General features: G+C 30.7%; 1 protein-coding gene across 1 annotated transcript in view; it reads left to right on the top strand.

Annotated features, from left to right (window-relative positions):
* Positions 1-24,537, top strand: part of bent (projectin protein bent) — a 92,792-nt gene that overhangs the window by 22,678 nt on the left and 45,577 nt on the right. The window contains exons 12-74 of the mRNA XM_089085319.1: positions 131-304; positions 425-504; positions 731-896; positions 1,259-1,414; positions 1,860-2,021; positions 2,325-2,375; positions 2,750-2,767; positions 3,471-3,518; positions 3,663-3,707; positions 3,799-3,837; positions 3,983-4,048; positions 4,135-4,191; positions 4,316-4,363; positions 4,705-4,776; positions 5,388-5,438; positions 5,547-5,603; positions 5,678-5,728; positions 5,805-5,861; positions 5,972-6,028; positions 6,118-6,177; positions 6,267-6,416; positions 6,651-6,794; positions 6,865-6,915; positions 6,999-7,142; positions 7,356-7,496; positions 7,585-7,641; positions 7,739-7,951; positions 8,039-8,095; positions 8,211-8,267; positions 8,358-8,411; positions 8,529-8,585; positions 8,658-8,711; positions 8,785-8,895; positions 9,136-9,192; positions 9,338-9,418; positions 9,505-9,561; positions 9,690-9,746; positions 9,843-9,899; positions 9,978-10,028; positions 10,116-10,181; positions 10,419-10,472; positions 10,561-10,605; positions 10,694-10,747; positions 11,098-11,151; positions 11,537-11,590; positions 11,748-11,780; positions 12,023-12,061; positions 12,210-12,239; positions 12,354-12,392; positions 12,525-12,557; positions 12,840-12,860; positions 13,160-13,198; positions 13,318-13,356; positions 13,960-14,004; positions 14,157-14,198; positions 14,403-14,447; positions 14,742-14,885; positions 15,524-15,709; positions 15,930-15,944; positions 17,415-17,594; positions 19,512-19,556; positions 21,835-21,873; positions 22,681-22,719. Coding sequence (XP_088941445.1) covers positions 131-304; positions 425-504; positions 731-896; positions 1,259-1,414; positions 1,860-2,021; positions 2,325-2,375; positions 2,750-2,767; positions 3,471-3,518; positions 3,663-3,707; positions 3,799-3,837; positions 3,983-4,048; positions 4,135-4,191; positions 4,316-4,363; positions 4,705-4,776; positions 5,388-5,438; positions 5,547-5,603; positions 5,678-5,728; positions 5,805-5,861; positions 5,972-6,028; positions 6,118-6,177; positions 6,267-6,416; positions 6,651-6,794; positions 6,865-6,915; positions 6,999-7,142; positions 7,356-7,496; positions 7,585-7,641; positions 7,739-7,951; positions 8,039-8,095; positions 8,211-8,267; positions 8,358-8,411; positions 8,529-8,585; positions 8,658-8,711; positions 8,785-8,895; positions 9,136-9,192; positions 9,338-9,418; positions 9,505-9,561; positions 9,690-9,746; positions 9,843-9,899; positions 9,978-10,028; positions 10,116-10,181; positions 10,419-10,472; positions 10,561-10,605; positions 10,694-10,747; positions 11,098-11,151; positions 11,537-11,590; positions 11,748-11,780; positions 12,023-12,061; positions 12,210-12,239; positions 12,354-12,392; positions 12,525-12,557; positions 12,840-12,860; positions 13,160-13,198; positions 13,318-13,356; positions 13,960-14,004; positions 14,157-14,198; positions 14,403-14,447; positions 14,742-14,885; positions 15,524-15,709; positions 15,930-15,944; positions 17,415-17,594; positions 19,512-19,556; positions 21,835-21,873; positions 22,681-22,719 — 4,545 coding nt within the window. The remainder of the gene's footprint in view (positions 1-130; positions 305-424; positions 505-730; positions 897-1,258; positions 1,415-1,859; positions 2,022-2,324; positions 2,376-2,749; positions 2,768-3,470; positions 3,519-3,662; positions 3,708-3,798; positions 3,838-3,982; positions 4,049-4,134; positions 4,192-4,315; positions 4,364-4,704; positions 4,777-5,387; positions 5,439-5,546; positions 5,604-5,677; positions 5,729-5,804; positions 5,862-5,971; positions 6,029-6,117; positions 6,178-6,266; positions 6,417-6,650; positions 6,795-6,864; positions 6,916-6,998; positions 7,143-7,355; positions 7,497-7,584; positions 7,642-7,738; positions 7,952-8,038; positions 8,096-8,210; positions 8,268-8,357; positions 8,412-8,528; positions 8,586-8,657; positions 8,712-8,784; positions 8,896-9,135; positions 9,193-9,337; positions 9,419-9,504; positions 9,562-9,689; positions 9,747-9,842; positions 9,900-9,977; positions 10,029-10,115; positions 10,182-10,418; positions 10,473-10,560; positions 10,606-10,693; positions 10,748-11,097; positions 11,152-11,536; positions 11,591-11,747; positions 11,781-12,022; positions 12,062-12,209; positions 12,240-12,353; positions 12,393-12,524; positions 12,558-12,839; positions 12,861-13,159; positions 13,199-13,317; positions 13,357-13,959; positions 14,005-14,156; positions 14,199-14,402; positions 14,448-14,741; positions 14,886-15,523; positions 15,710-15,929; positions 15,945-17,414; positions 17,595-19,511; positions 19,557-21,834; positions 21,874-22,680; positions 22,720-24,537) is intronic.

Here is a 24,537-nt window from a genome sequence, read left to right as displayed (position 1 = left end):
ATATTTATTTCGTTGATATGTCGTATATATTTATGAAAATAGTAATTGGACATTATTCAGCATACATTACGACGATGTTTATTAAAAAAATTATTGTATGAGTTTTAATCAAATGATTTTCTTCGAATAGGGTGAATTCGCCGTGAAACTCGAAATCGAACAAATGTCGGCGGCAGACAAAGGCACATACAAATTAGTTGCACGCAACGAAAAAGGTGAAGCTACCTCGCAAGTAGTAGAAGTGACGGAAATTCCAGAGGAGAAAGGAGAAAAACCAAAAATTGTTACTGGCCTCAAATCAATTGTAAGCATTTTTATTTTCAATTATTCGAAATGCGGCATTTTTTATTTAATATCTGCTTTGATGAAAAGATAATATTAAAATGAAGTTTTGTTAATCATTATATATGATTTTTATTTCTAGACTGTCGAAGAAGGCAAAACGGTTGAGCTCATCGCTACTCTTGCAACGCAAGATCGAAAAGTCACTGTTACGTGGTCCAGGTACGTGCTTGAAACGAAAATTTTAAACAATGCAATAATTTTGTAATACACAATAATATAACATTTTATTTTATTCAAAAAATTTATGTCATGGAAATGTAAAATTGTCAATCGCCAATATTATATGATGTAACTTGTTTAATATTTTATAATTGACAATAATGTTTTTTTTATTAATTGTCTTATAATTTGATCTATAAAATTTCTATAATTGTTACAATTCTAGAGATTCAACGGTCATCAAAGCGTCAAAGGATATCATGATTTCTTTCAACGGTTTGGACATGAAACTAACTATTACTTCAGCATCAACAGAATTCTCAGGAACTTATAAAGTTGTTGTGAGCAACGAATATGGCCAAGACGAGTCATCGGCCCGACTCGTCGTCAAGGTAAGAAATATTATTTAATTACGTTTAAAACATTACTGATATGTGAATGCAAATTCCTTCTAGTCACATTCTCTGTCTATGTATAAATCCATATCCCAATATATTGCAATTCAACTACCGCAAAACAGTGAATTGAATTTTGATTGTAATTGTAATTGTTACTCCTTTTCTTTATGTAAATTTAAAATATATTATAAATTGATCCGAATACCCTTGAAAATTGACATGTTGCTCAAGTGCGAAACTAAATCAGAGATTTGTTAATGTAATTAAATTGTCGTTTTCCTAATGAATACAAAGGTCATTTGTAGATGAGATATGTTCCCCTATATATTGCATGCATTGTCGTGATTAAATTGCAGAAAAAAGAGGAAAAGAAAAAAGAGGAGGAGGAAGAAGAAAAGAAGAAGAAGAAAGTCGAAAAGAAAGAGGAGAAGAAAGAGGAGGAAAAGAAAGAAGAGAAGAAGGTGGAGAAAAAAGTCGAAGAAAAGAAAGAGGAAAAGAAAGAAGAAAAGAAGGTAGCCGTTGAGACGAGAGGATTAATCAAAATTTTATTTGGTTTTCTATCATTTTTTTGTTACTCTCCTATTCCTTCCCTTATGCCTCTTGTGATTAACAAAACATATTTACATTGACCACGTACAACTTGATACAGGATGATTAATCGTTTTGTAAAATTTATTATAATACGCTTCTTAACTTTAATTAAAAAAATAATTAAAAAAGTGATATTCTAAAGAAAAAAGAAAAATAAAAATATTATATCCTTATAATTCTTTATAATGCAATTGATTGTCAAAGTACAGACATATTAATGTGAATCAAATACTTCAAATATCAAATACTTCATATTAAAATTACTTATTATATACATAATTTGTTAAATGTTTGCAAAACGATTGATTTCTCGACTCCTCGACACGGCAATTGGCATATTTTTGAAAAATTACATCTCGATAAAAGGTAATAAGTTCAGTGTGGAGCGATGAGGAGGGTGAGGGGTCAGAAGAATATGAAGAGGAAATTGAGGAAGAGGAGGAAGTGGTGAGTGTAATTGAGTCCAGCATTATCAGCACAGAAGCCATTCTCGAGGAATCAGACTCTGAAATCATTTCTCGCGTCGAGGTACACATATACACAAACATATATCAACACTAATACATAAATTACAACTTTTCTCATTGATGTATATAAAGTTTCATTTATTTAATAATATTTTAGTAACACCGTATTATTAGTTCATTCTAATAAAATGGACGACCTTATTTTCTAATTATTTATAAAAACAATATTTTTATTTTATATTATTCGTTTTAATATTTCTTAGGTGTATAACAATTCTCTGTTAATTCAACTTCTTCGTCTCTTCTACGTATAAGTAATCATGTTTTTACAGAATAAATCATTTTTTTTCTTGTTATTTTTAAGGATAAGCCCGATTTGAAACCAAACGGTATCCACAAACCAGGGCTTGGGAAGGTACGAGATATAATTCTTTCTTTTTAATTTTTTTACGAAGAGTAAAATGCGATTTTTAACCGAAGAAACAGTACACTATCAGAACACATCACATCGTGATGATAATTATATATTATTTGTGCCCTCCCATGCATTTTTTTTATTTCACCCTTTGTTATTTCTTATCTCTCTTGTTATTTGTGTGTCATACCTTTACCTGTGTGTACTGTGTGTTTTACAATATGAATAAAAGTTTATTATGTGTTTAGCAGATAATAATTTATAATTACGATAAGTACGTAAACGATAGTGATTATATTTGTAAGAAAATAAAATTTTAAGTTTGTATAAAATATACGAAGAAAAAGTAAAAGTCTTGATATGTTCTGTTTCAGAAAATGGAAATTCTGCAGGTGAGCATAAAGTGTCAGACAGATTTCGGTAATGTATGCGCTCGAACAAATATCACTGTGCTCTGAAGCTTGATGCTTTGGCAAAATATTTTGCGAAAACAACATGTACATATTTATAAATCGCAACAAATTGCTTTCAGTTTCTCTTGAGTGTGAGATCTCATCTTGCAATCGCAAAAATTATCTCCATTCAAAAATTAATAGTCACCGCTTTTGCACCGTACAGATTCGCTTATATTATTTTGTTTTTCGCAGCATCCGCTTAATCTCGATTTATCCGCTAGGTTTCTTCAAACGCATTCTTAAACAACATATTGTACGCACGCTTAAACAACCTCCTCGATATTTATTTTTCTACGCTTGAAAAATGCTTAAAAAATTTTCTAAGAGCTTTTTCAGATGGCACATTTCTTTCCTACTCCCAGAAGCTGGTTCCTTTAAGTTTAGCCAATTGTTTAATTCTTTATCTCTATATCTGCAAATTCTTGCATGCATGGTTTATTTTTTGCATATTATTGCGTGTGTTTGAGCATGAACAATTTTGAAAACAATTGTGAAAGGAATGAATATCGGAGCTATATATTGCTGATTAAATGAATGAGAATTATTTTAAATTATATTTACAATTATATCTCCGATTATTGCGTTTTTTAAATCGTGCAAAGATATTTTTATTAATATTTTATCTTTTTTATGTATATAGAAAGATGAAGAAATTATGAATAATGTTGAAGAAAGGAAATCTCTTAAGGTAAGACTAACTATAAAATATTTTCTAAATAGAAATTTATTAAATATTAAATTCTTATATTAAATGATATATAATAAGTAATTTCTATTAACTTATTATAAATATTTATCTTTATATCTTTATATATTTTCTTTTAATTTATAGAAAAAGCCTGCTGAAAAAATTGAAGACAAAAAGGAAGAAGAAAAGGTGAATGCGATTATATTTTTACAAGTTTAATTTACCTGCTAATAATCTATTTCTAAATTTTATTTACCTTTACATTTTAATATTTTTTCAGAAAAAGATTGCAAAGAAAAAAGAGCCCGAATCCAAAGAGGTGCATAATTTATTCTATACATTTTTATAGCATCATATCTTATGCTTTTTAGTAACAATAAAAAGAACATATTTCCATTAATTTATTTATTGCAAATTAATCTGATTAATCTAATTTGTATTACACATCTCACATTTACTTATAGATATCTCGAGAAACCACACCTAAACCTGAAAAAACCGTGACGAGTCGCAAGGAATCAGTTAGCAGGGTAAAAATATTAATTGTGTATTTTTCTAAATAGTTGTAAATTAGAAAAAAGAATTTTTAAATATAAACTTTTATATTATGTTTTAGGTGGAAGAACTCAAGACAGAGAGCCGTCGAAGCTCGATTGTCAAGACTGAAGAAAAGGTATATAGAAATTTTATTATTAAATTTCGTAAATATTTTGTGAATTATGGATCTGGAAAATTCATTTTATTAGATATACATATAAATACAAGTTATTTTCATTTATTTTATTATCATCGTGTAGATAATAGATGATGGCACCGCGACACCACGACGTCTTTCTGTACTAGAGGTACACACATACATATGCATACATATATACATATTTCACAGTATTGTAAAAATAATTTCAAACAATTTACAAGCATACTGACATTTTGGAAAAATCTAAACTTATTGACTACAATGAAATAAAACAGATTAAAATATTTCATTATTATAGAAATATTAAATTAAATAAAAATATAAATATAAATTAAAGATATAGAAAAATATTTAATTTTATAATCGATGATATAATTAACTTTGCTTTAAATTAAAAATTTTACTGAAAAACATTAGCTCTTTATTAGAAATTATAATTAATAAGAAAATTTATTAATTTATATATTATATTTTATTTATTTATCTTAGATCGAAGAGGAAGTCAAGGTAGAAAGCAGACGATCCTCTGTACAAATAGAAAAGAAGAAGGCAACTGAAAAGGTAGGAAAGAACAGTGCCGTTTTTAATTGCTTATATAATGTGCTAACAAAATATTTTGTTGTTGATTAGTTAATTAGTTGTTATTGTTAATTATAATTTTTAAGAGCACCAAGTAAGTATGGAAATATGAGTGAATTGTCACCTTCTCAAAATTGACGTAAGAAGGAATTTTTGCAACAATTATTTATTTTTTATTACATAAAAGCTTTATATAATTCATTGTTTGCCAATTTGCCGAACCAGCTTGTCTATTAATACAATTGTATAATTTGTATTAACAAATTATATAATTTGTATACATTTCTCCTTAAGCAGCTTTTAGAAAGAATTTTTATTTGTAGTTTTGATTTTTGAAGCTTTCAATGTGCAAATAGTTTTGCAATAAAAATAAAATTATACAATTTTAACTTTAGACACAAAGTCATCACTCTATTTATCAAATCTGTTGCTCTTAATAAATGTTTAAGGCTATAACACACAAAAATAATAAGAAAATTAAAATACACTTATTTTGTTTGGAAAATATCGAGGTTTGAGATTCGTGTTATAGTTGTTAGATTTGTGTACAAAAAGATAATGAGAATATCACATTTTGTATCACATCGTTGCAGGACGTAGCCACATTCGGGCCAAAAATCATTCCGCGAATGATTGAGGACGAGGTACACTCAGATATGGTTTTTTTTTTTTTTAAACTACTTTAGATGTTTTATTTTATATTCTTTTTCTTTTCATTGCATTCCGTAACAAGATACCTACTTTTTTTTTAGAAAACACTTACATCGAAGTTCAAGCCACACACATACAAATCTGACGAAGAGATTCAGGTATATGATAACAATATTATTCTCGATTACATAACGTTCATTAAAATGGCATACACATTACTGCGTGATTTTAGAACATTTCGTCGGTTAAACCAATAGATAATAAATCGGTAAGAAAGTTCGAGGTACGTGACGCATTCATAGTTATCTTTATGCATCCTGAGATCTCGTGATATAGAAACATGATACGTTACTTTGTAGGAAACTACGAAATCCAAGGTAATTTCTTCGGTACGCGAAACTGACCGTAAACCGAAGGTACATATCTCGCGTCACTTAAAATACTTGATATTACATTGTTTATACAAAAGTGGAATTTATTTTTGATATATACGATAAGGGGGCTGACGTAAAGATAAATTTTCTAGGTTGCGTCTCGAGCTGCAATTAAGCCACGCGTGCGCGATTCAGATGATGAACTTGAGGTATATAGAAAATTATTATTGCGCATATGTCAATTAAATGTTTTGCGTATACGAATATGACGTATTTCATCGGCGCTATTAATTTTTAGGACGCTTGGAGTATTCACAATCCGGGAGAACGTGATAACGAATCTGCGCCATATTATAGAGTATGCGAATATAATACGTAAAAATAGACATTTCAGTTTAAAAGAATATAATATCTCGAACATAATTTTTTTTTATTTTTTATTTTTAGGACATGTCGTCAGATAAAACACACAAATCTCGTACACCCGCAGATACATCACATCCATGTCAAAAATCTAACGAAGACAAAGATAAACCATTACCACGTGACATAGATGTAAATAAATCACATCCACAAAAATCGAACAAAGAAATTGAGGTATAAAATACTTACTGACGTTAGCTTACAAAGTTAGCTAGGCACGATATATGTTTAAAATATTAATCCTTTTAGAATATTTAGGCGAGTAAAAAATGCTCTCTCTTTCTCTCTCTCTCTCTCTCTCTCTCTCTCTGATTCTAAAAAACATGAAGTATATGAATATATTTGAATTATAAATATTATTAGCGAATAATTCTTTTTAAATAGATTATAAAATTTTAAATATTTTAGGATACTTTGAAAGACAAAACACATTTACACGATACGTCTACAAGTAAAATACTCCCACATAAATCCAAAGATATTTCTGTAGATAAAACACCCTCTCGCGATACACATAAAATACACCCACAAAAATCAGATGACGAAATTGAGGTATATAATATATTTATCACATAACTGGCTAGAGATAAATCGCATATCGTTAAAATATCAATTTTTTTAGGATATTTGGGCAAATAAAGAACGCGATACTGATTCCAAAAAATGTGACAAAGTATGAGAATGTGTTTAAATCACAGATATTAGCGAATAATTCGAATTTTTTTACACGGAATTATAAATCTTTAAATATTTTAGGATGCCCCGAAAGAGAAAATTCATTTGCCTGACACGTCTCCAAGTAAAATACTCCTACATAAATCCGATGATATTCCAACTGATAAGATACTTTCTCATGATACACGTAAAATACATCCACATAAGTCAGACAAAAAAATTGAGGTACATAGTATTTTATTGTCATGTTTTTGTGTCATATAATTTTTTAAAACATTTAAACTAGTAATGAATGCAATATTGATTGCAAATCGTATTAAAAAATCTGTTAAGATTAAATCTGTTCAGGTAAAATCTGTTCAGATTAAAATCTCATAAATTATTCATAGTTCAAATTTCTTTAAAAGAAATTACAAAATTTAAAATATGTTATTTTAGGATATTTCGAAAGAACAGACGCGTTTGCCAGATGTACCTACGAGTAAAATATTTCCATATAAATCCGACGATATTTCAAAACATAAAACACTTTCTCATGACACATCTACATATAAAATACATCCACAGGATGAAATTGAGGTACATAATACACATTATTCCATAGTTTGTGAAACATATGTATATATATATATATATTTTTTTTTTTTCGAAATGTAACTCTTTCTAGGATATTTGGTCGACTAAGCCGAAAGAACAAGACTTCGATTCCAAAAAACATGACAAAGTACAATTATAATTATATTATTAATCATCATGCGTGATATAATTAGATTGTATTAGGACAAAAGAAAATAATGATGACATTTTAAATATTATTATAGGACATACCGAAAGATAAGACATTTTTACGTAATACATCTACAATTAAAACACAACCACACAAACCTGATGAGGTGCGGAAAGACAAAACACTTTCATATAATACACCCATAGCTAAAATATACAAACCTAGCGAAGTGTCGAAAGACAAAACACTTGTATACGATACACCTAAAGACAAAATACAGCCACACAAATCTGATGAAGAAATTGAGGTATAACACCATCACACATATATACATAATAATTATAAGTACATTTTTTAAATATATTTTACATATTTTAAAATATTATTATTATAGGACGTTTGGTCGACTAAACCGAAAGAGCGAGATATTAATTCTAAAACTTACAACAAAGTATGCAAATATTAATATTTGTATTAATATAGTGTTAAATAAGTACTATATATAATTTATACATATATACATACAGAGAAATATATAAAATATTTTAAACATAATATTATTTTAGGATTTACCGAAATCTAAAGATAAGTTGTTCTGTCGTCAATCTGACGAGGAAATTAAGGTACACATTATATATATAGTACACATTATATTGTATTACATTAATTAATTTTTTATGTATTTTTTTAATTCTTTCAACTGATATTTTTAGAATATTCAATCTAAACGAAAGGAAAGTGACACTAGATTACGTAAAAATGACGAGGTACATTAAATATATTCTTAATTTCATAAACATATATGCTGAAAACAGTCATTGTTAAATTATTAGCTTATATATAAAGAGAAAGAATATAATTATCAAAATATGATATTATTTTAGGATTCGCCCAAAACAAAAGATAAATCATCTCATCGTCAATCTAACGAAAAGATTGAGGTACACATTGCACGTTACATTTACACATTACATCGATTTTTTTTATATATTTTTTAATGTTGACACTTTTAGGATATTTGGTCGAAGCAGAAGGAATATGAAAACAAACCCCGCAAAACTGATGAGGTACACATCACTTTTTTTATACTTGATATAAATCTATGAAACAGTGGACATAGTTTTAACAATATTATTATAGGGTACACCGATAATTAAGACTAAGAGACGTGTGTCTGACGATCAAACTGATGGCAATATATCTTTAGACAAAATAAAAGAACGCAATACCCAGCCTACGCAAAATAACGAGGTAGACAATTATAAATGAGAAAAATTATATTTGCACAATTATAATATAAAAAAATTTAACTTCATTTATTTATATTATTTTTTTAATTAAGAGATAATTAAATTGATAAATCAATTTAAACTTTGAAAAAACTTTGAAAAAATCAAGTATAAGCGATATAAAAGCAAAATTAGCATTAAAAATATGGTATTTGCGTATATATATATATATATATAATCTTTTAAAATATCAAAATTTTAGAGCAAGTTGACTTCGAAATCGAAGGGACACGATGATAGGCGCGTTTCACATCATGAGGTACACATACACGAATACAAATGCATGCAACACTTCACTTCGCTTTATTTATACCTTAACTTCACACAATTCACTTTAATACATTTTAGACTCATATACAAATCATTTTCGTGAAATAGTTTAGTAAATTGCATCGTTATTTTAGGATATCGCGCGCTCCGTAGACGCACCACACAAAACTCTACTCGATCGAGATGTCAAAACTTACTACACGCACTACAATTACGTTAGTTATAGATAATATCTATAATATCTTATTGCGGAGATAAAAATTATTATTTTATTTATTTTAAAATTGGTGTATTATTTTAGGATGTATGGGCGCCAAAATCTATTGAGCATGAATCAAATTCTGTCACAATCGATAAGGTACACACGCATACATACATGTATACACGCACGTATAATGAGATTAATTATTAGATAAAAATAGAAATTAATTAGATACAAAACACACATTGGAGAAACAATTATATTTTTTCTTCGATTTTTTTTAGGATATTTTGTTACCCACTGTTAAACCACAAACGCACGAATCTGATGATGATATTGAGGTACAAACTGTACACATTTAATGCATATTTATACATATATTTTTTTATTATTACATTGCATTCTCATTAATGTAATAAAATAATACGCGATCATAGGATATCTGGGCTTCGAGAACTGAAGACGACGCGCCCAAATCTATTAAAAGATTGGAGGTATACGTGAATCAATATTGTATTTATTTCTATTTTTGTTATTTCCAATATGAACCATAATTTATCGGTACATTTTAGGATTCGCGAGATATCAAAGTTGCACCTTATAAAATCGGAGACAGTGTCGAGGTACACATTTACAACATATTCGTATAATATTTGTAGAAATCATTTATTCAATTTGATACACAATAGTTTCGAAAATTTATCTCACAGGAATCAACACCCGCACCTAAACCTATGTCCAAACCTAGGAACAGCATAAGTAAACCTAAAGAAAGGGTACACATTTTTCGCATTCATTTATTCGCAATAGTCGACGCAAAAATCTATGATTATCTTAATCTAAATTGATTATATTTAATTTGTTATTCTACTTGTGTACTTAATATTTCAATCATACGAGTATTTAATATTTGTCATTTATATAAAGGATTTTCATATTATTTACATCTTTTATTCGTTTGCGAAAAACGAAATGTGCTTTTAGGATAGATTTTCATCATTCAATCTTTTTAGGAGGTCGATATATCCAAACATGAAATAGGAGAGAACAAACCAAAAGAGGTCAAGGTACAATTCTCACAATATAACACATTTAAATACATATAATACAATAAATTTGGATAATATTGTTTTCTTTATTTTTTTTTTATTTTAGAGTAAAGATACTAATTCTACACTTGATAAAGAAGAAATACCCAAGGTACAATATAAATGACAAAACTTATATTTCACACAAGACACATTTGTCAGTCTTTATTTTATTATATTATATTTTTGTGCAATTGTAGAAAAAGGTGTCCACTAGACGTAGATCGTCGACTAAATCGACAGAAGGATCTGAGGTATAAAAGTGATCTTCATTTTCTGTCAGCACTAATCGTTGACTCTTTTCACTTGTCTGATCGCATAATCTTTAATCATCTTCTCTTTCCTTTATCTACAATTTTCAATGCTCACAATTCTTCACTTTCTCTTTATGTGTTATGATCTTCGAAGCTATTTAAGCGCATTTTTGCGAATTGATATTTCTCATCAAATTAACTCTTACCATGGCGTCTTTTCTTCTGTCGTTTCTTTACAGTAACTATTTACTTCTTCTCTTGATACTTTTCTTCTTCTTATTCTTCTTCTAAATATTTATCTTCTTCTTAATTCTAAATATACAATTTTGTTGATTATAAATATTGTCTAGGAACCAATATTGAAACCAAAGAAGAAGAAACCTAAATCCGTGGATGAATCTAAGGTACACGATTATATATCAACAATACATATTACAATTATAAACATTATAAACATATTTAAAGAATTCTTAAATTCTGCATTCTTTTATATGGAAAATTATATGTACAGCTATTTGTATGTATCATAATTATAAATAAATTAAATATTTGTTGTTAACTATTGCTGCTTTGTTATGTGCTTTAAAATATTACTAACATTGTATCAAGATGTAATTTTTTACTGTGATGTTATGATATTGTAAAATAGAATAGAATGATGAAAAAAATATTTTTATACAGTCATTAATTATAACGTATCTATATATTTTTATTGATTACACAGATTTACGAACTTCGAAACACATATTTTTACACATGTAAATTTCAAAATATATAAATATTTTTTAGAAAGAAGAATCGCCCACAAATCTGAAAACTCTCGAAAAATCAGAAACACCGAAGGTACATGAAAACACAAAGTACACATATATGCAAAATTTTTAACATGATTTATTTTAAACATTTTACTTTTTATACGATCATTCAAGCTTCTCGAAATAAAACATTAAATGTTAAATCTACACTTAACAAGAATTTTAAAAACACTATTACGTTTTAGGAGGAAGCTAAGCCTAAACCGGGAGAGGCGAAGGTATATAAAATAATACTGTTATTATACTTTATATAACAACAATTTTTTCGTTCGCGTTTAACACTGACATTTACAGCTAATATATATAACGAGATAACTAAAGTATAATATACAAAACATAATGCTATTTTTTTTTAAAGTTTTCTAAAAACACGCCACATTTAAAAAATGAGCAGCTGTATTAACCACGTGTAACACGAAACATTTTTATTTGCATATAAACACATTTTGAACATTTTTAGGTGGAACCGAAAGCCAAACCCAAAGCGGAGGAAGTGAAGGTATTCATATATACACTCACATATATACTATATATATATATATACAACATATGCAACAATACACACTTGTATAAGTACGATAAAATGAGAAAGAGATAGCAATAGGAACATTATTACATTGTACATTAAATACATTGTACATTTTTAGGAAGCCAAACCTAAACCAGGCGAACCAAAGGTACACAAAACACTATTTACATCATGCATTTTATTAATTTATTAATAATTACACCATAATTTATTATTAGGGAAAATAAAATATTAGTATTTAAACTTACACATATACTTTTAGGAGGAACCGAAAGCCAAACCTAAACCTGAGGAAGTAAAGGTACTCTTAAATCTGCATTGTCTTGCAGAAATATACATTTATATAAGACTAGCTCACGATTGACAAAGAAAATAGGATATAATAAATATTGCAATAGGAGACACCTTTTAAATAGCAATCGTACACTTTTAGGAAATATCAAAGTCTAAACCGGATGAAATAAAGGTACATAAAATGTTCCTCGTGCCGTTTAAAAGAAAAGCTAAATTTATATTCATTTCTATCAATGATATAGATTACCTTTTATCTCGATTTAAGTTATTCTTTATTTTTTTATAATTCTTAGAATAACTCTACAGAATTAAAAAGAGATAAAAAGTAAATTAAATCGAAATCAAAGTTAATCTATAAAAAAAACATTTAAATAGTTAGACTTTTAAAATTTGATTAATCTAGTAGCAATGACACGAAAAGTGAGCACTATCTTATTGTTATGCACACTTTTAGGAGATGCCGAAAGAAGTAAAGGTACACATACACTTGTGTTATGTTACAACTACACACACAAAATTTATTACGACCAACATTTATTACAAGAGTTGTAAGATAAAAATATAAAAAATTAAGAAAAATACTGGTTTGAGGTATCGTTTTTATAATTATACTTTTACTTATAAAAATTAAAATTAAGCAAAAAGTTTAATACTTAAACAAAACTAGAGGAAGATGAGATATATAATACACTTCTAATTATTATTTTTATTTACTTTTATACATTTCTTTTGTACATTTACACGTAAATACTACAATTGTAAAAACACTTTTAGATTGATGAAAAACCTAAAGCTAAACCAGAAGAAATCAAGGTAAACAAAATACTTATACAAGTTAACACAAGTACACGAAACATACATTATAAATAATACAATAAACAATACAATAAATGGAAAATTGTCATTAAATAATATTACTCATACATTTTTAGGAAAAACCGACGGCCAAACCTAAACCAGATGAATTAAAGGTACACCTAATACATATTACATCATATTTATCAAAACTGAAATCATTATTAAAATTTTTAAGAAATCTTAACAAGCACTGCCAAATCTTAACAAATATTATCGATTTAAAAGATATAAATTGCTTAAAAATCTGGTATCTAAATTTGGTATTTTTTACAATTATATCCAGAAATTTGTATTTACTTTGCTTTAAACTATATAATAATATAATAATATTTTATACAGTTTATTTTTTACTAAAACACATAAAAAAAAAACATAACAAAAAACATTGCGTGCAATATTTTTTTAAATTAAGATTTAAATATTCGCCTTTCTTCTTTATCTAAATTATATATTAATATTTTAACACAAAATATTTAACACATTGTTAAATTTTTGCTAAAAAAACACTGAAAAGATTGCTAAAAGAAAAGTAATACGCGCATTATTCTAAAAGAAGAAAATCACGCAAAAATTGCTTGTAATTTTATACTCATATTAATTAACATAATTAAATCTTTAAATATAATTCTGAAATTAATATAATTTAACACAAATTAAATTAATATTAAAAAGAAATAAATAAAACATTAAATTAAAGCAACTTTTGCTGTTTGTAGAAAGAGGAACCTGCAAAGAAACTTACGCCTAAACCAGAACCAAAGGTATATTTGATACACACATACACAATATACGCATACTACAATCTAACATTTATGTTTATATAAATATGAATTAAACCAGAATACGAATTTTGTCAAGAGATAGGATGTACAATTAGGGGATAAGATGCAATTTTTATGTTTTTTGTTTACAGAAAGAAGAGGAGGTAACTAAAAAGAGTTTGAAATCCGTCAAGGTAATTACAATTTATAGAATGTAGAATCTGATAATAATTAGAAATATAATCACGCATTTTTAGATATCAATATAAATTAAATTATTATTAATCAAGAAAAAAATGTTTAACTTTTTGTTTTCTAAATATTACCAAAATTTATCTTTAAAACTGGCGGAGAAAAAAATGTACGTATTACTAATGTCAAACTTTTATTTCTTTCAGCAACTCGAAGAAGAGAAGAAGACGCAAGAGAAAGTCGAGCTTAAGGTAATTTCATTCCTCTCGTCACATCTGTTGGCAATCGTTCAGAGTAATGTTCAATATTTCCCTTAGATATGGAAACAATAACGAAGTTAGCTGTAGAAATTAGTATTAGAACGTTTGATTTAATATTCCATTTAGTATCACGAGATAATTTAGTGTCATAGATAGAGATTAATATTAATAGAATAGCATTTTGTGCGCTCCTTGCTTTTTGAAATATGAATTCCGACGGAGCAAACGTATCGCGATATCGCTTACGTGAAGCGCTTTTCTCCTAACAACGATGTATTAATACAGCCGAAGGATGCCACCAAACCGAAATCCCGTTTACCACCGAAACAGGAAGTAAAAACCGAAACCTTTCAGGGGATTCAGCTTAAGCCAGTTACGAAGGATCCGAAACAGCCTCAGCAGGCTGAGGCTGGCAAGATGGAACTTAAGGTAGCCCCGTTGAAGGGGGTCAATGCGACCTCGTCGCGTTGTCTCTGTGTCGCTAAACTTCAATCTGCGTCTAATCTCGTATTATTAAACAGAAATATATTTGCAAAAATATATTTGCGCGCATTTTCTATATGAATTTCAAGATAATTCTCACTTCACATTCCTAATATAAATAAAATTAATTAAAACTGTTCTTTTTTTCTTTAAACTTATCTTCTTTCTGATTTATATATTTTATATACATGTATACTGCGGCATACTTTCAAGCTCTACTCACGCACTCATCTTTTATTCTTCTTCAATGTGCTCTAACTCTTCTGTGATTTACATTTATTCTATTCGTATAATAACGATGTTATAATAACGATGTTAATATGAGATCTCTTTAAGAGACACATCGAAATCTCTTTTAAGAGATTGGTATCTGCTATTCTCTTTTAATCTTCTCCATCTTCACATTCTTCTTTCTTCTACTTTTACTTTAATTACAAGATTACTTGCAATAATCATTTTTTCTTGCTGCTGGCGACTTATACAAGGAGAACTAAGTGACATTTCTTATCTGATATTTTATCTGATATTTATTTTCTTAGAAATTTTTTTCTGTGATTTTACATCATTTATTATTTGCCACGTAGAAAACCGAGAAGACAGAAAAAGTTGATGCGAAAAAGACAAAGGCAACAAAGGCAGGGAAAGAGGCGGGTTATGAACTTCCGGAGATTCCGGATTATGAAAGACCTGTCCTTGAGAAACCTCAGGAATTCGAGTTTGGCGAGTTTGTTCCTCGCGATAAGACGAAACTCGATAGACCGGCCACACAGGTAAAGAAACAATTAAATTTCTGTAAACAAAAACAATACATTGCTCAATTATCATGTTGGAATAATAATAATTCAAGAAAAAGCAAAGTTACAGATATATTTTACGTTTAACGATTTCTAAAAGTTGCATAGATATATAAAAGCTAAATGTAGCAATAAGTTAATTTAAACGCAAATTTTCGACTAATGATGCGTTTTTTCTTTTCATATCGCCGTGCAGAAATTCGAATCTAAGGTGAGCAATTGTCATTTATTAATAACGCGCGAAGATAAAATATGATTTTGCCAAATTGCCAAAGTTGCACGCAGAAATCCTGCAGATTTCGCAATTGCTACGTCACTCGAAGGCGTTTTGATCGAGTCTCGTGATACGCGGTTCAGGATAATTAATTTTTACGCTCGATTTGCGAAGGTTTAATTATAGCTGAGGTGCAAACTCACATCTCTCGTTTTCTAAGCTTGGAAGGACGGTAAAATTTTTAAAGAACCGTACGTATCTAAAAATATGATACTTGTGTGCAGGATATTCCGTACACAGATGCAAATAACAAAAACAGCTAAATGACTTCATATATATTAAAAGCAATTTTATTACATATGTTTTGTTACAATTTTTCATTTTTTAACATTATATAGATATCACAATTTCTTGAAATTTAATGTGTATTTCGTTAAATCAAAATATCCGAATTATTCAAGATATTTGAGAATGTCTTTATTTTTTTAATTAGTTTATATTTATTTAATCGCAAAATTTTTGACTACTTTTTATGTGAGTAACTTTAAAATCTTCCGGATTAGAAATCGGCGTGATCTCTTCCAGAAGTCCGAAAAATGTCAGTTGCTCTGCATTTCGGCATAAGGATTGGTTTTGTACTTTTCGTTCTCATTAAAAAACGTGAAATACTCCGGCGTCATAAATGTCTGCATAATCGCCATTAACGTGTTACGAACGAATAAGAGGAAGGGGGTTACGAACGAAAAGGGGTAATAATCAACCGATCTGAATCTCGCCTTGGCAAGCGATGAATGCCTTCTGTGCAGTGCGTGACCGCCGACAGAATTATTTTGGCGGATAAACGCTCGTATATCATCCCCCTGAAATCGGTTTCTCGTCTTCGCTATCGTCGTCGGTGCCGTGAACGAGGATGGGGAAAACGTCGATCGCTATTTTCAGCCTTATTGCGACCGACTCAACTCGGATTCAAATTGCAGGGTCAGTCATAATCGCCCTACGTACGCGTTCGTGCTAAATCGCGAGCCTCGATATCCCCCGATTATTCGGTAAAATCGTTGCGAAATTTGTTTTGAATTATCCAATTGGATAACGGCTCTTTATTAATCGAGGACTTATTAAAAATGGATTAAGCTGAAAGTTATCAAGGATTAACATAACCGTGTTTCTCCAAGTACTTAGTTTCATCCGTTTACGAACGATTAGATTTTGAAGAAATTTTTGTTTTTCACGTATTTACAAAAATTGATTAATTACGAAACGTACAATTTAACGTACATGAATTAATTTTTTTTTTGTCAATCAAAGAGGAAAAAATTAAATTACAGTTACAGTTATAATTTTTGAAGGAATTTTAAGTTGTACTATTTAAATTAAAAGAAACATTAACTTTTTGCTTAATCCAATAATTAAGTTACGGACTCGGTGGAGAACAAGAGCTGTTAATCGATGAATTTTCGATCATCGTAGCCGAAACTACCGGAGATCAAAGCTCCCGAGACACCCAAGATCGAAGTTATCAAGGACGTGACACCAGTCGGCAGCAGGAAGGGTTCTTTAGCACCCGGAAGCGGAACTAGCAGTCGACGCGGTTCACTCATACCGCCCGAGGAATTGGGTCGTAGGCCCAGCCTGATCATTAGTGACGAGGTATGTTACGAATTGTACTGTGTGATCGCAAAGGTATATAGACTACCTTGTAGAGGACCAAGCTGAAGAATGCAATAGAGATGAGAAGAGCAAAGAATATTACTCGAGCTCTGTAGACTGACAATTTCTAAGTAGTTCTAAGTTTTTTAGAAAAATTTAGTTTATGTAATAATTTAAATTTAATTTATGAATTGTTACTCATTAGTTAATTAAACATCAATTAATTTAATTATCGAACTGTTATGTGTAGATAAATATGTGTAGAATTAGACGATTAGCTTAAAACTTTGTTGCATTCTTATGCATTCACGAGATCACCTTGCTTGCTTTGAAAAAAATCTTGCTAATGCCGGAGAAATCGGATCACTGTGTTAATTTAATAGAAGGATCTTGTCAAATCGCCAGACAATTGTTCCAATTAACTTCAAAATCCAGAGATAAATGACGCGATAAATCTATTTTAATAGAATATTGAATTACAAATCAATATTAAAATCTCATTAGAGACTGCTTGATGTCTTTTCTTATATAACTGCACTGTTCAAAATTATTTTCACTTGCCATTGTTTATTTCATAATTATTCCATTACAGGTCAATAAAGCAAAGAAGGTGATAAAATACTTTGCACTCTTGAATATATATTGACAATTATGAGAAAAATTTATATCTTTTTTTAATTAATAATTTCATAAAAAGAATGTGTTGTAAAATACATTAAATTTATTGAAATATTCAACATTATTTATATTCAATATTAAGAGTAATGAAATAATTTACATTCTTTTGTTACAGATTTTAAATTTTTTTTCAAATTAATTTTCAACGTGTCAAATAGTAACGTGACCTATTTTTCGTAATATACAGTATGTTACGCTAAATATATTCTAGAGTGCAAAGCGCTTATGAGTCCCATTAGGTAGACAATTAACGAGTCACATAAGACACTCGATGTACAAGTAGGTAGATGACTGGCTCTAGGATTTTTTTGTAGCTTTTTTTTGAGTTTTATAGTGTAAGTCAGTGATGGTCTTAGTGGTCGTATTCGTGATAGACACGCGCCGTGAATCTCCGACGACAAGCTCGTCGAGTGACGCACGTCGCGTTTAGTGTCAGCAAGGCGTGAGATTTAGATTTAGAATCCCTCGTCAGTGAAAGAACCCAGAGTTGACCAGCTTCTGAAGCATACTCCTGCCCCCTCCCATCCTCCTCCTCGTTCCTTCCTCCGGATAAAAACCAAATCCCGTGGTCAGTAAAGACGTTCCAAAGAAAGAGAAAATGGAAAGCAACCTGTGATGATGCGTAATATCGAGGACGTCCAAGATTGGTGCACTTCTACTTGCGGAAAGCGAGAAGTCGAAGAGCTAAACGATGCTCCCGATGAAGAAGAACATCGAAGAAACACGGATAATTATCGATTATATGTGGTCTACTACCTCCGAGCGACGATCGAAAGCGTTTCTTGTCCGCCGAATATTTCGTCACTTCGAGATAAAATCTCTACATTTTGTTCTAAATCTTTCTGAATTATAATTAGATTACAACCTTAATAAATATTTTTAGCTTGACTGCTACAACCGGAGCTACTTTCAGGAGTGAAAATAGCAGAAAAGCATTAATTAAAGTAACTAAAATTAAGCAGACGCACAACTTGATGTAATTAATTTTAGCCGATTTCCCGAGACTTGGTTCGGTTTCAAGATAAAGATAAAGCGCGAGGAACGCGTTTTGATACGTCCGAAGGGGGTAGTAGCACGGATGCCGACCGATCGAAACGATCGCATTAAACGATGTAAACATGTTGCAGCATCGTACATGTGTATATATATACACGTACACAACACACGTACACAAACACACACGTGCGCATACAGCCACTTTTACTTCGCAGTAGTGGTTAATAGAAATTTGGTCCATAGGAGCATAGGAAGCTTCGTCCCGGCGAGGTGGTGGACGAGCGCAAGGTGAGATAAATCGCTGAGAAAAATCGCGGAAGCGAATGTCTCGTCTGCAACCTTACTCGACTACCAAATGCATTTATTCTACTTACTTTTCTCACACACTCTTTCATACACACTCACCGGAGTATCGCGCGAAGAGAATCGGTCCGAGTGTCGTGGAAGAAAACGATTGAACTTTATTTATTTTGTTGTTAAAGATGCGAAAGATGCATTTTATTTGACTCGCAATGCTCTTAGAATCATTTCATTTTGTTTATTATACAAGATCAGTGATACTCACGAGCGTTTGCGAGTGTCAAACGGAACGCATCTGAAATCTCATATTCACGATTCTCTTTGTTCGATCTTGCCTGCTCGTTATTACTCACTGTGGTCGTACTTTATGGCACATGATGCACGAAAAAATCCGCACGCGTCGTCTCGAATTTACACACTTTATGGCAATGATGATTTGATTTTTTACTTGATTAACGAGGAAGCTTCGTATTGTCAGAAGCGAATTAAATTCCCGGCGATGCCGTGCAAACCTTCACGTGGGAGAGTTCCAGTTTCTTCTCTATCTTCAAAGAAAGAACACATTTTTCTTTTTTTATTTGATAGAATTTCGAAAATCTACCAAATTCCAAATTTGATTCATTGAAATAAAGAAATAGTCTGGGCGAAACTCTCGCACGTGCCTCTCGGTGTTTCGACATACGTAATCTAAAATTTGACCAGCGAGTAAAACAGGAATGCATCTCTGCATCTGGCACGAATCTATTGCAACCCGAATCTATGCACATTCTTGATGACAATAACAACAATAATATTAATCAATAATACGGGATGTGGGGAGCGAAGGAAGCCAGGGCTTGTCTGTCGCGCGTCAACTTGCCGTCGTCCGCGTTTCAACAAGGTTTCGAATTTTCTCTGGCTTACATTTCCACCCGATAGATCACCGAGCGATCTTGGCAAGCAATGTGCCACCGTAGACAGGTATCGGCGCTAATAAATGTCCCGAGTAACATGACAAGAATGTGTGAATCATGCTTGATCGGACCGTCTCATCGCCCGCGTGAAACATTTGCTCTTGCCAGCGTTAAACAATTTGAATTACTATTCTGCATACCGGTCCGCGAATCAGATAAATTCGAGTATTTCTGTTGTACGAAAGTGGAAATGTCAGACATCTAATCAATCGCACTCGAATAAATTTTTTAAGTCGTCACACTGTGCTAAAGATCTTTTTTCAAATTTTTGTAACAAAGCTTCAAACAGCAGTACGTCAATAAAAGTATTTATGCGTATCAAATATATAAATAACAGTTATTCAAAATTTTTATATTTTATGTATAAACTTTATTATCGAGTAAATAGTTATAATAATGAAAGAATAATTTTATTGAAATAACGTTGTGATGATACAACAGGCTGTACGATACGCCCTCGCTTCTTTATTATCTCGATTATCTTGAGTCTTTATGTGAAAACTTACATATAATAATTGCATTGGAAGATTCCAATAAATATATATGCAAAACGAAAATTATATACAAAAATCGCGATAAAATTATATTATAAAATTACAAAATGAAATTTGGATGATTTGGTAATAAAGAATCCGGTGGAAACGGTGATAGGTTCGAGATAATCGAGATGCAGTTCTCAGATTATCCTTGCGACTCGCTCTCTTCAAGACACCCGTCTCTTTCATGCGATCACGCGCGATCTGGTTGCATTTAAATTCACTGATGTGTCAGCTGATACCGCGCACCGCCGAATCGCACTGTCCTGTATAGCAAATGCATCGCACAGAAATGCAAAACGCACGAGCCGTCGCAACGTCGGTAAGGCGAGCCTTGAACAGCCACCAGCCCCCCCGTTTGTGTTCGTCTACTTACCGCGTACTTCGCCTCTCGTCCTTCTAACCCCACCCCCCACCCCCAATTTTCATTCATCCGCATCCTCCGGAGATTTACCGAGATTCCGCGCCTCGAGCGAATAATAAAAGCAGCATCTGTTTTAACTCGGCAAGAGGAGTCAGTTTCTCGCGCAACTTAACAGGATGACAAAGCAAAGCCAGTACGCCAGGAGCATTTTTGTCGTCTATTTTTGGAATAATCGCTTTTTTTTTTCGCCAACTGTTTCTTGTAAAAGAGAGGAAAGGTATTTGGATGTTCTATGTAAATCCGTTCGGAAAGTGTTAACAAAAATCCGCGTGTTAACAAAGCGATGAGAGAGGAATATCTCTACGATGACGAGCAGTCACTTGACCCTCATTTCGTCTCTGTGATTTTTGCAGTTGGGAAAGTTACGGCCCGGTGAGGTGTTGGACACAAAGGTGAGATTTGTGTTCGCTATAACACAAAGCTTACCTGCTCAGAGTACCATCACCAGCAATTCTTCTGTATTATATATCGCTCTATGTTTTTTTTTTCTTTCCTCCCCCTCCCTTTTTTTTGTCCCTCGAACTCCGATCTTCCTTTTTGGATTTTGAATTTTTTTTTGACCCTCCCTCCGAACCCTCGTGATTTTTGAACGACGTACATCGCTCCCTCTGTGTCGCCCACAAAACGATAAAATAATAATAAAAACCCAGTAACTAAGTGAAAACTAAAAACGTATACTCGGCAAGGGAAAGTTCCCGGTGAGAGAGGCAAAAAGCAACGCCACGCGTTACCGCGGGACGGCAATAATAATAATATTAATTATAATAATAATGATAATGACGATGATAATATTAATAATAATAAAAAAATAATTCTGCGACATGTTTTTAACTGAAGTTTTTGAGGTTGTTGCTGCTGTTGCTGCCGCTATTGTAAACACGCTAGCCGCTATTTTTTTCAAACACTACGGTTTAATACCGTAATTTTAATACCGGTTTAATATCTTTTAATATTATATGTTCGTGAGAGCACATTGGCAAGTAATTTACTGATCAATAATCTAAGTTTTCTTTTCTCTTAAAGTCGAATCATCCCTCCCGCCCACATATCGAGCACACCCCCATGAGAAGAGCCCACCTCATGTGGACCAAACCCCTCAGAATTCAGAGCTTTAATCTCTCTTTCTTTGCCCCCGCCCCCCTCTGTCTCTATCTTTCTGTCTCTATCTCATCTTTTATTTTTTCACGCACCACACACAGACTAAGCCCGGCCGACCAGGCGCGCTGCAAGAAAAAGAGGTTAGCACAATATCTCTGTTGTGCGTTGTACGCATATGTATATTTTTATATTATTTTGTATTATGTATATATAGATATATATATGTATACGTTTATACATATATCGTTATATCGTTTTATATTATTTTCTTATTTATTGCGTGCTTAAAATTTGAAAATTATTTATACAGGATATTTCAGAGTAATTTCTAAAAATTTCGTTTAATGAATCGATTAATAGACAATTAATTATTTATTAGCAAAATAGATTAAAATTTTATTAAAATTAAATTCCATTGAAATAAATTTTCTTTACAATCCACAACTTCTTGATATTTTATTAAGATCACAAAATAGATAATTGTATAATTAACAGGTTAATTGTACAATTAATAGAATTTTGCATAAACGAAATTTTGGAATATTATTCTAAACCTGTATATTGTATAAATATTTTGCAAAGAGCACTTTCTCGCGATAGTTAACGCCGACGAGATACGCTTATAGGTGTTTTTTTGCATTACATTGATTTATATGTGAATATTGTAATTAGAATTAAATATACGTATAGATCGATTTAATGTGTAACGCCTGAAGAAGTTCATCGCGACCGCGTTGCGGAAATTTTGCTTATTAGTTCGAGCGGATACACCTGTACATTTTATGCGGCTGTATAGATGCAATTTAGATGCAATTGTAATGGTGGTAAGAAATTGGACTAATTTACATTATAAATAATTAATGAAAAAAGCGAAATTGCTTCCTATTAGTCTCCTAGTAATTTGAAGAAATTGTTCATGTGAAGATCTACCACCATTAAAAATTAAGTAGTTGCAGTACGACTCGGTATCAGACTTGTCATAGTAGTGCAGCTTTATTTTAATGCACATTTTATACTTAAATTTTATACTAAATAAATGAAACAGAATGTTTAAAAAATTATTCCGTAAAGTTATTTTTATAATTAATTTAATAATCAACATGATTGTATAATACATTGTTAAAATAATTTATATTTGTGAAATTATTTGTAAATTATATACTTGACAAATATTTTACAAATATAATAATCTGTCTCTTTAAAAAATAAAAATCGACATTAAAGATTTCGATTGACTATTTTTGCCATTTTGCACATCGCTACGATAAATTTGAAACCGAGCAGTTTGCTCTTATATGTCAGAGATATATATATATATATATATATATATATATATATATATATATATATATATGTGAAATAACGTATTCATGTAGAATTTTATGTATAGGTGTAAATATCCATTGTGCTCACACTATATGTGTCAAATAGATTTGATCGGAGTATTCTCATTTTCATCGTCACGAATACGATGTCGCTTAAGAGGAAAAGTAAAAAAAAAACAACAATATCCTGATTCATAAATATATACGACATCGTATTTGTACACCGTTGTAGATATTGTAACGTGTCTCTTTGTAAATAATCCTGATCACTGAATTTCTCGTTAGACGAATATTCGTATGGGCAATTTAATTGACGTAACGAGGATCAGATTGGTTCACGGAGTAAGCTGGTCATTTCATCACCAGAGCAATCAAAATAATCATTCACGTCATATACATCATGTTAACTCTATGTTTCTCTCTTTTTCCCAAGTTTCCGTATCTTTTGTTACTTTATTTTTGTATTCTCATATTCTAACATCGACGGTTTGCGAGGACAGGCCAAAAATATCGCGAATAACGATCCTATCATAGATTATCATATAATAAAATTATATTGCATTAGTAGGGACAATTACAAAACGTACAATACAAAAATACAATTTGATATTGTAATATAATATTGTGATGGTG

The sequence above is a fragment of the Pogonomyrmex barbatus genome, unplaced genomic scaffold (assembly GCF_055798465.1).
Source record: "Pogonomyrmex barbatus isolate J1 unplaced genomic scaffold, ASM5579846v1 scaffold1, whole genome shotgun sequence".
NCBI classification, from domain to species: domain Eukaryota; kingdom Metazoa; phylum Arthropoda; class Insecta; order Hymenoptera; family Formicidae; genus Pogonomyrmex; species Pogonomyrmex barbatus.
This window is presented reverse-complemented; position numbering and strand designations above follow the sequence as displayed.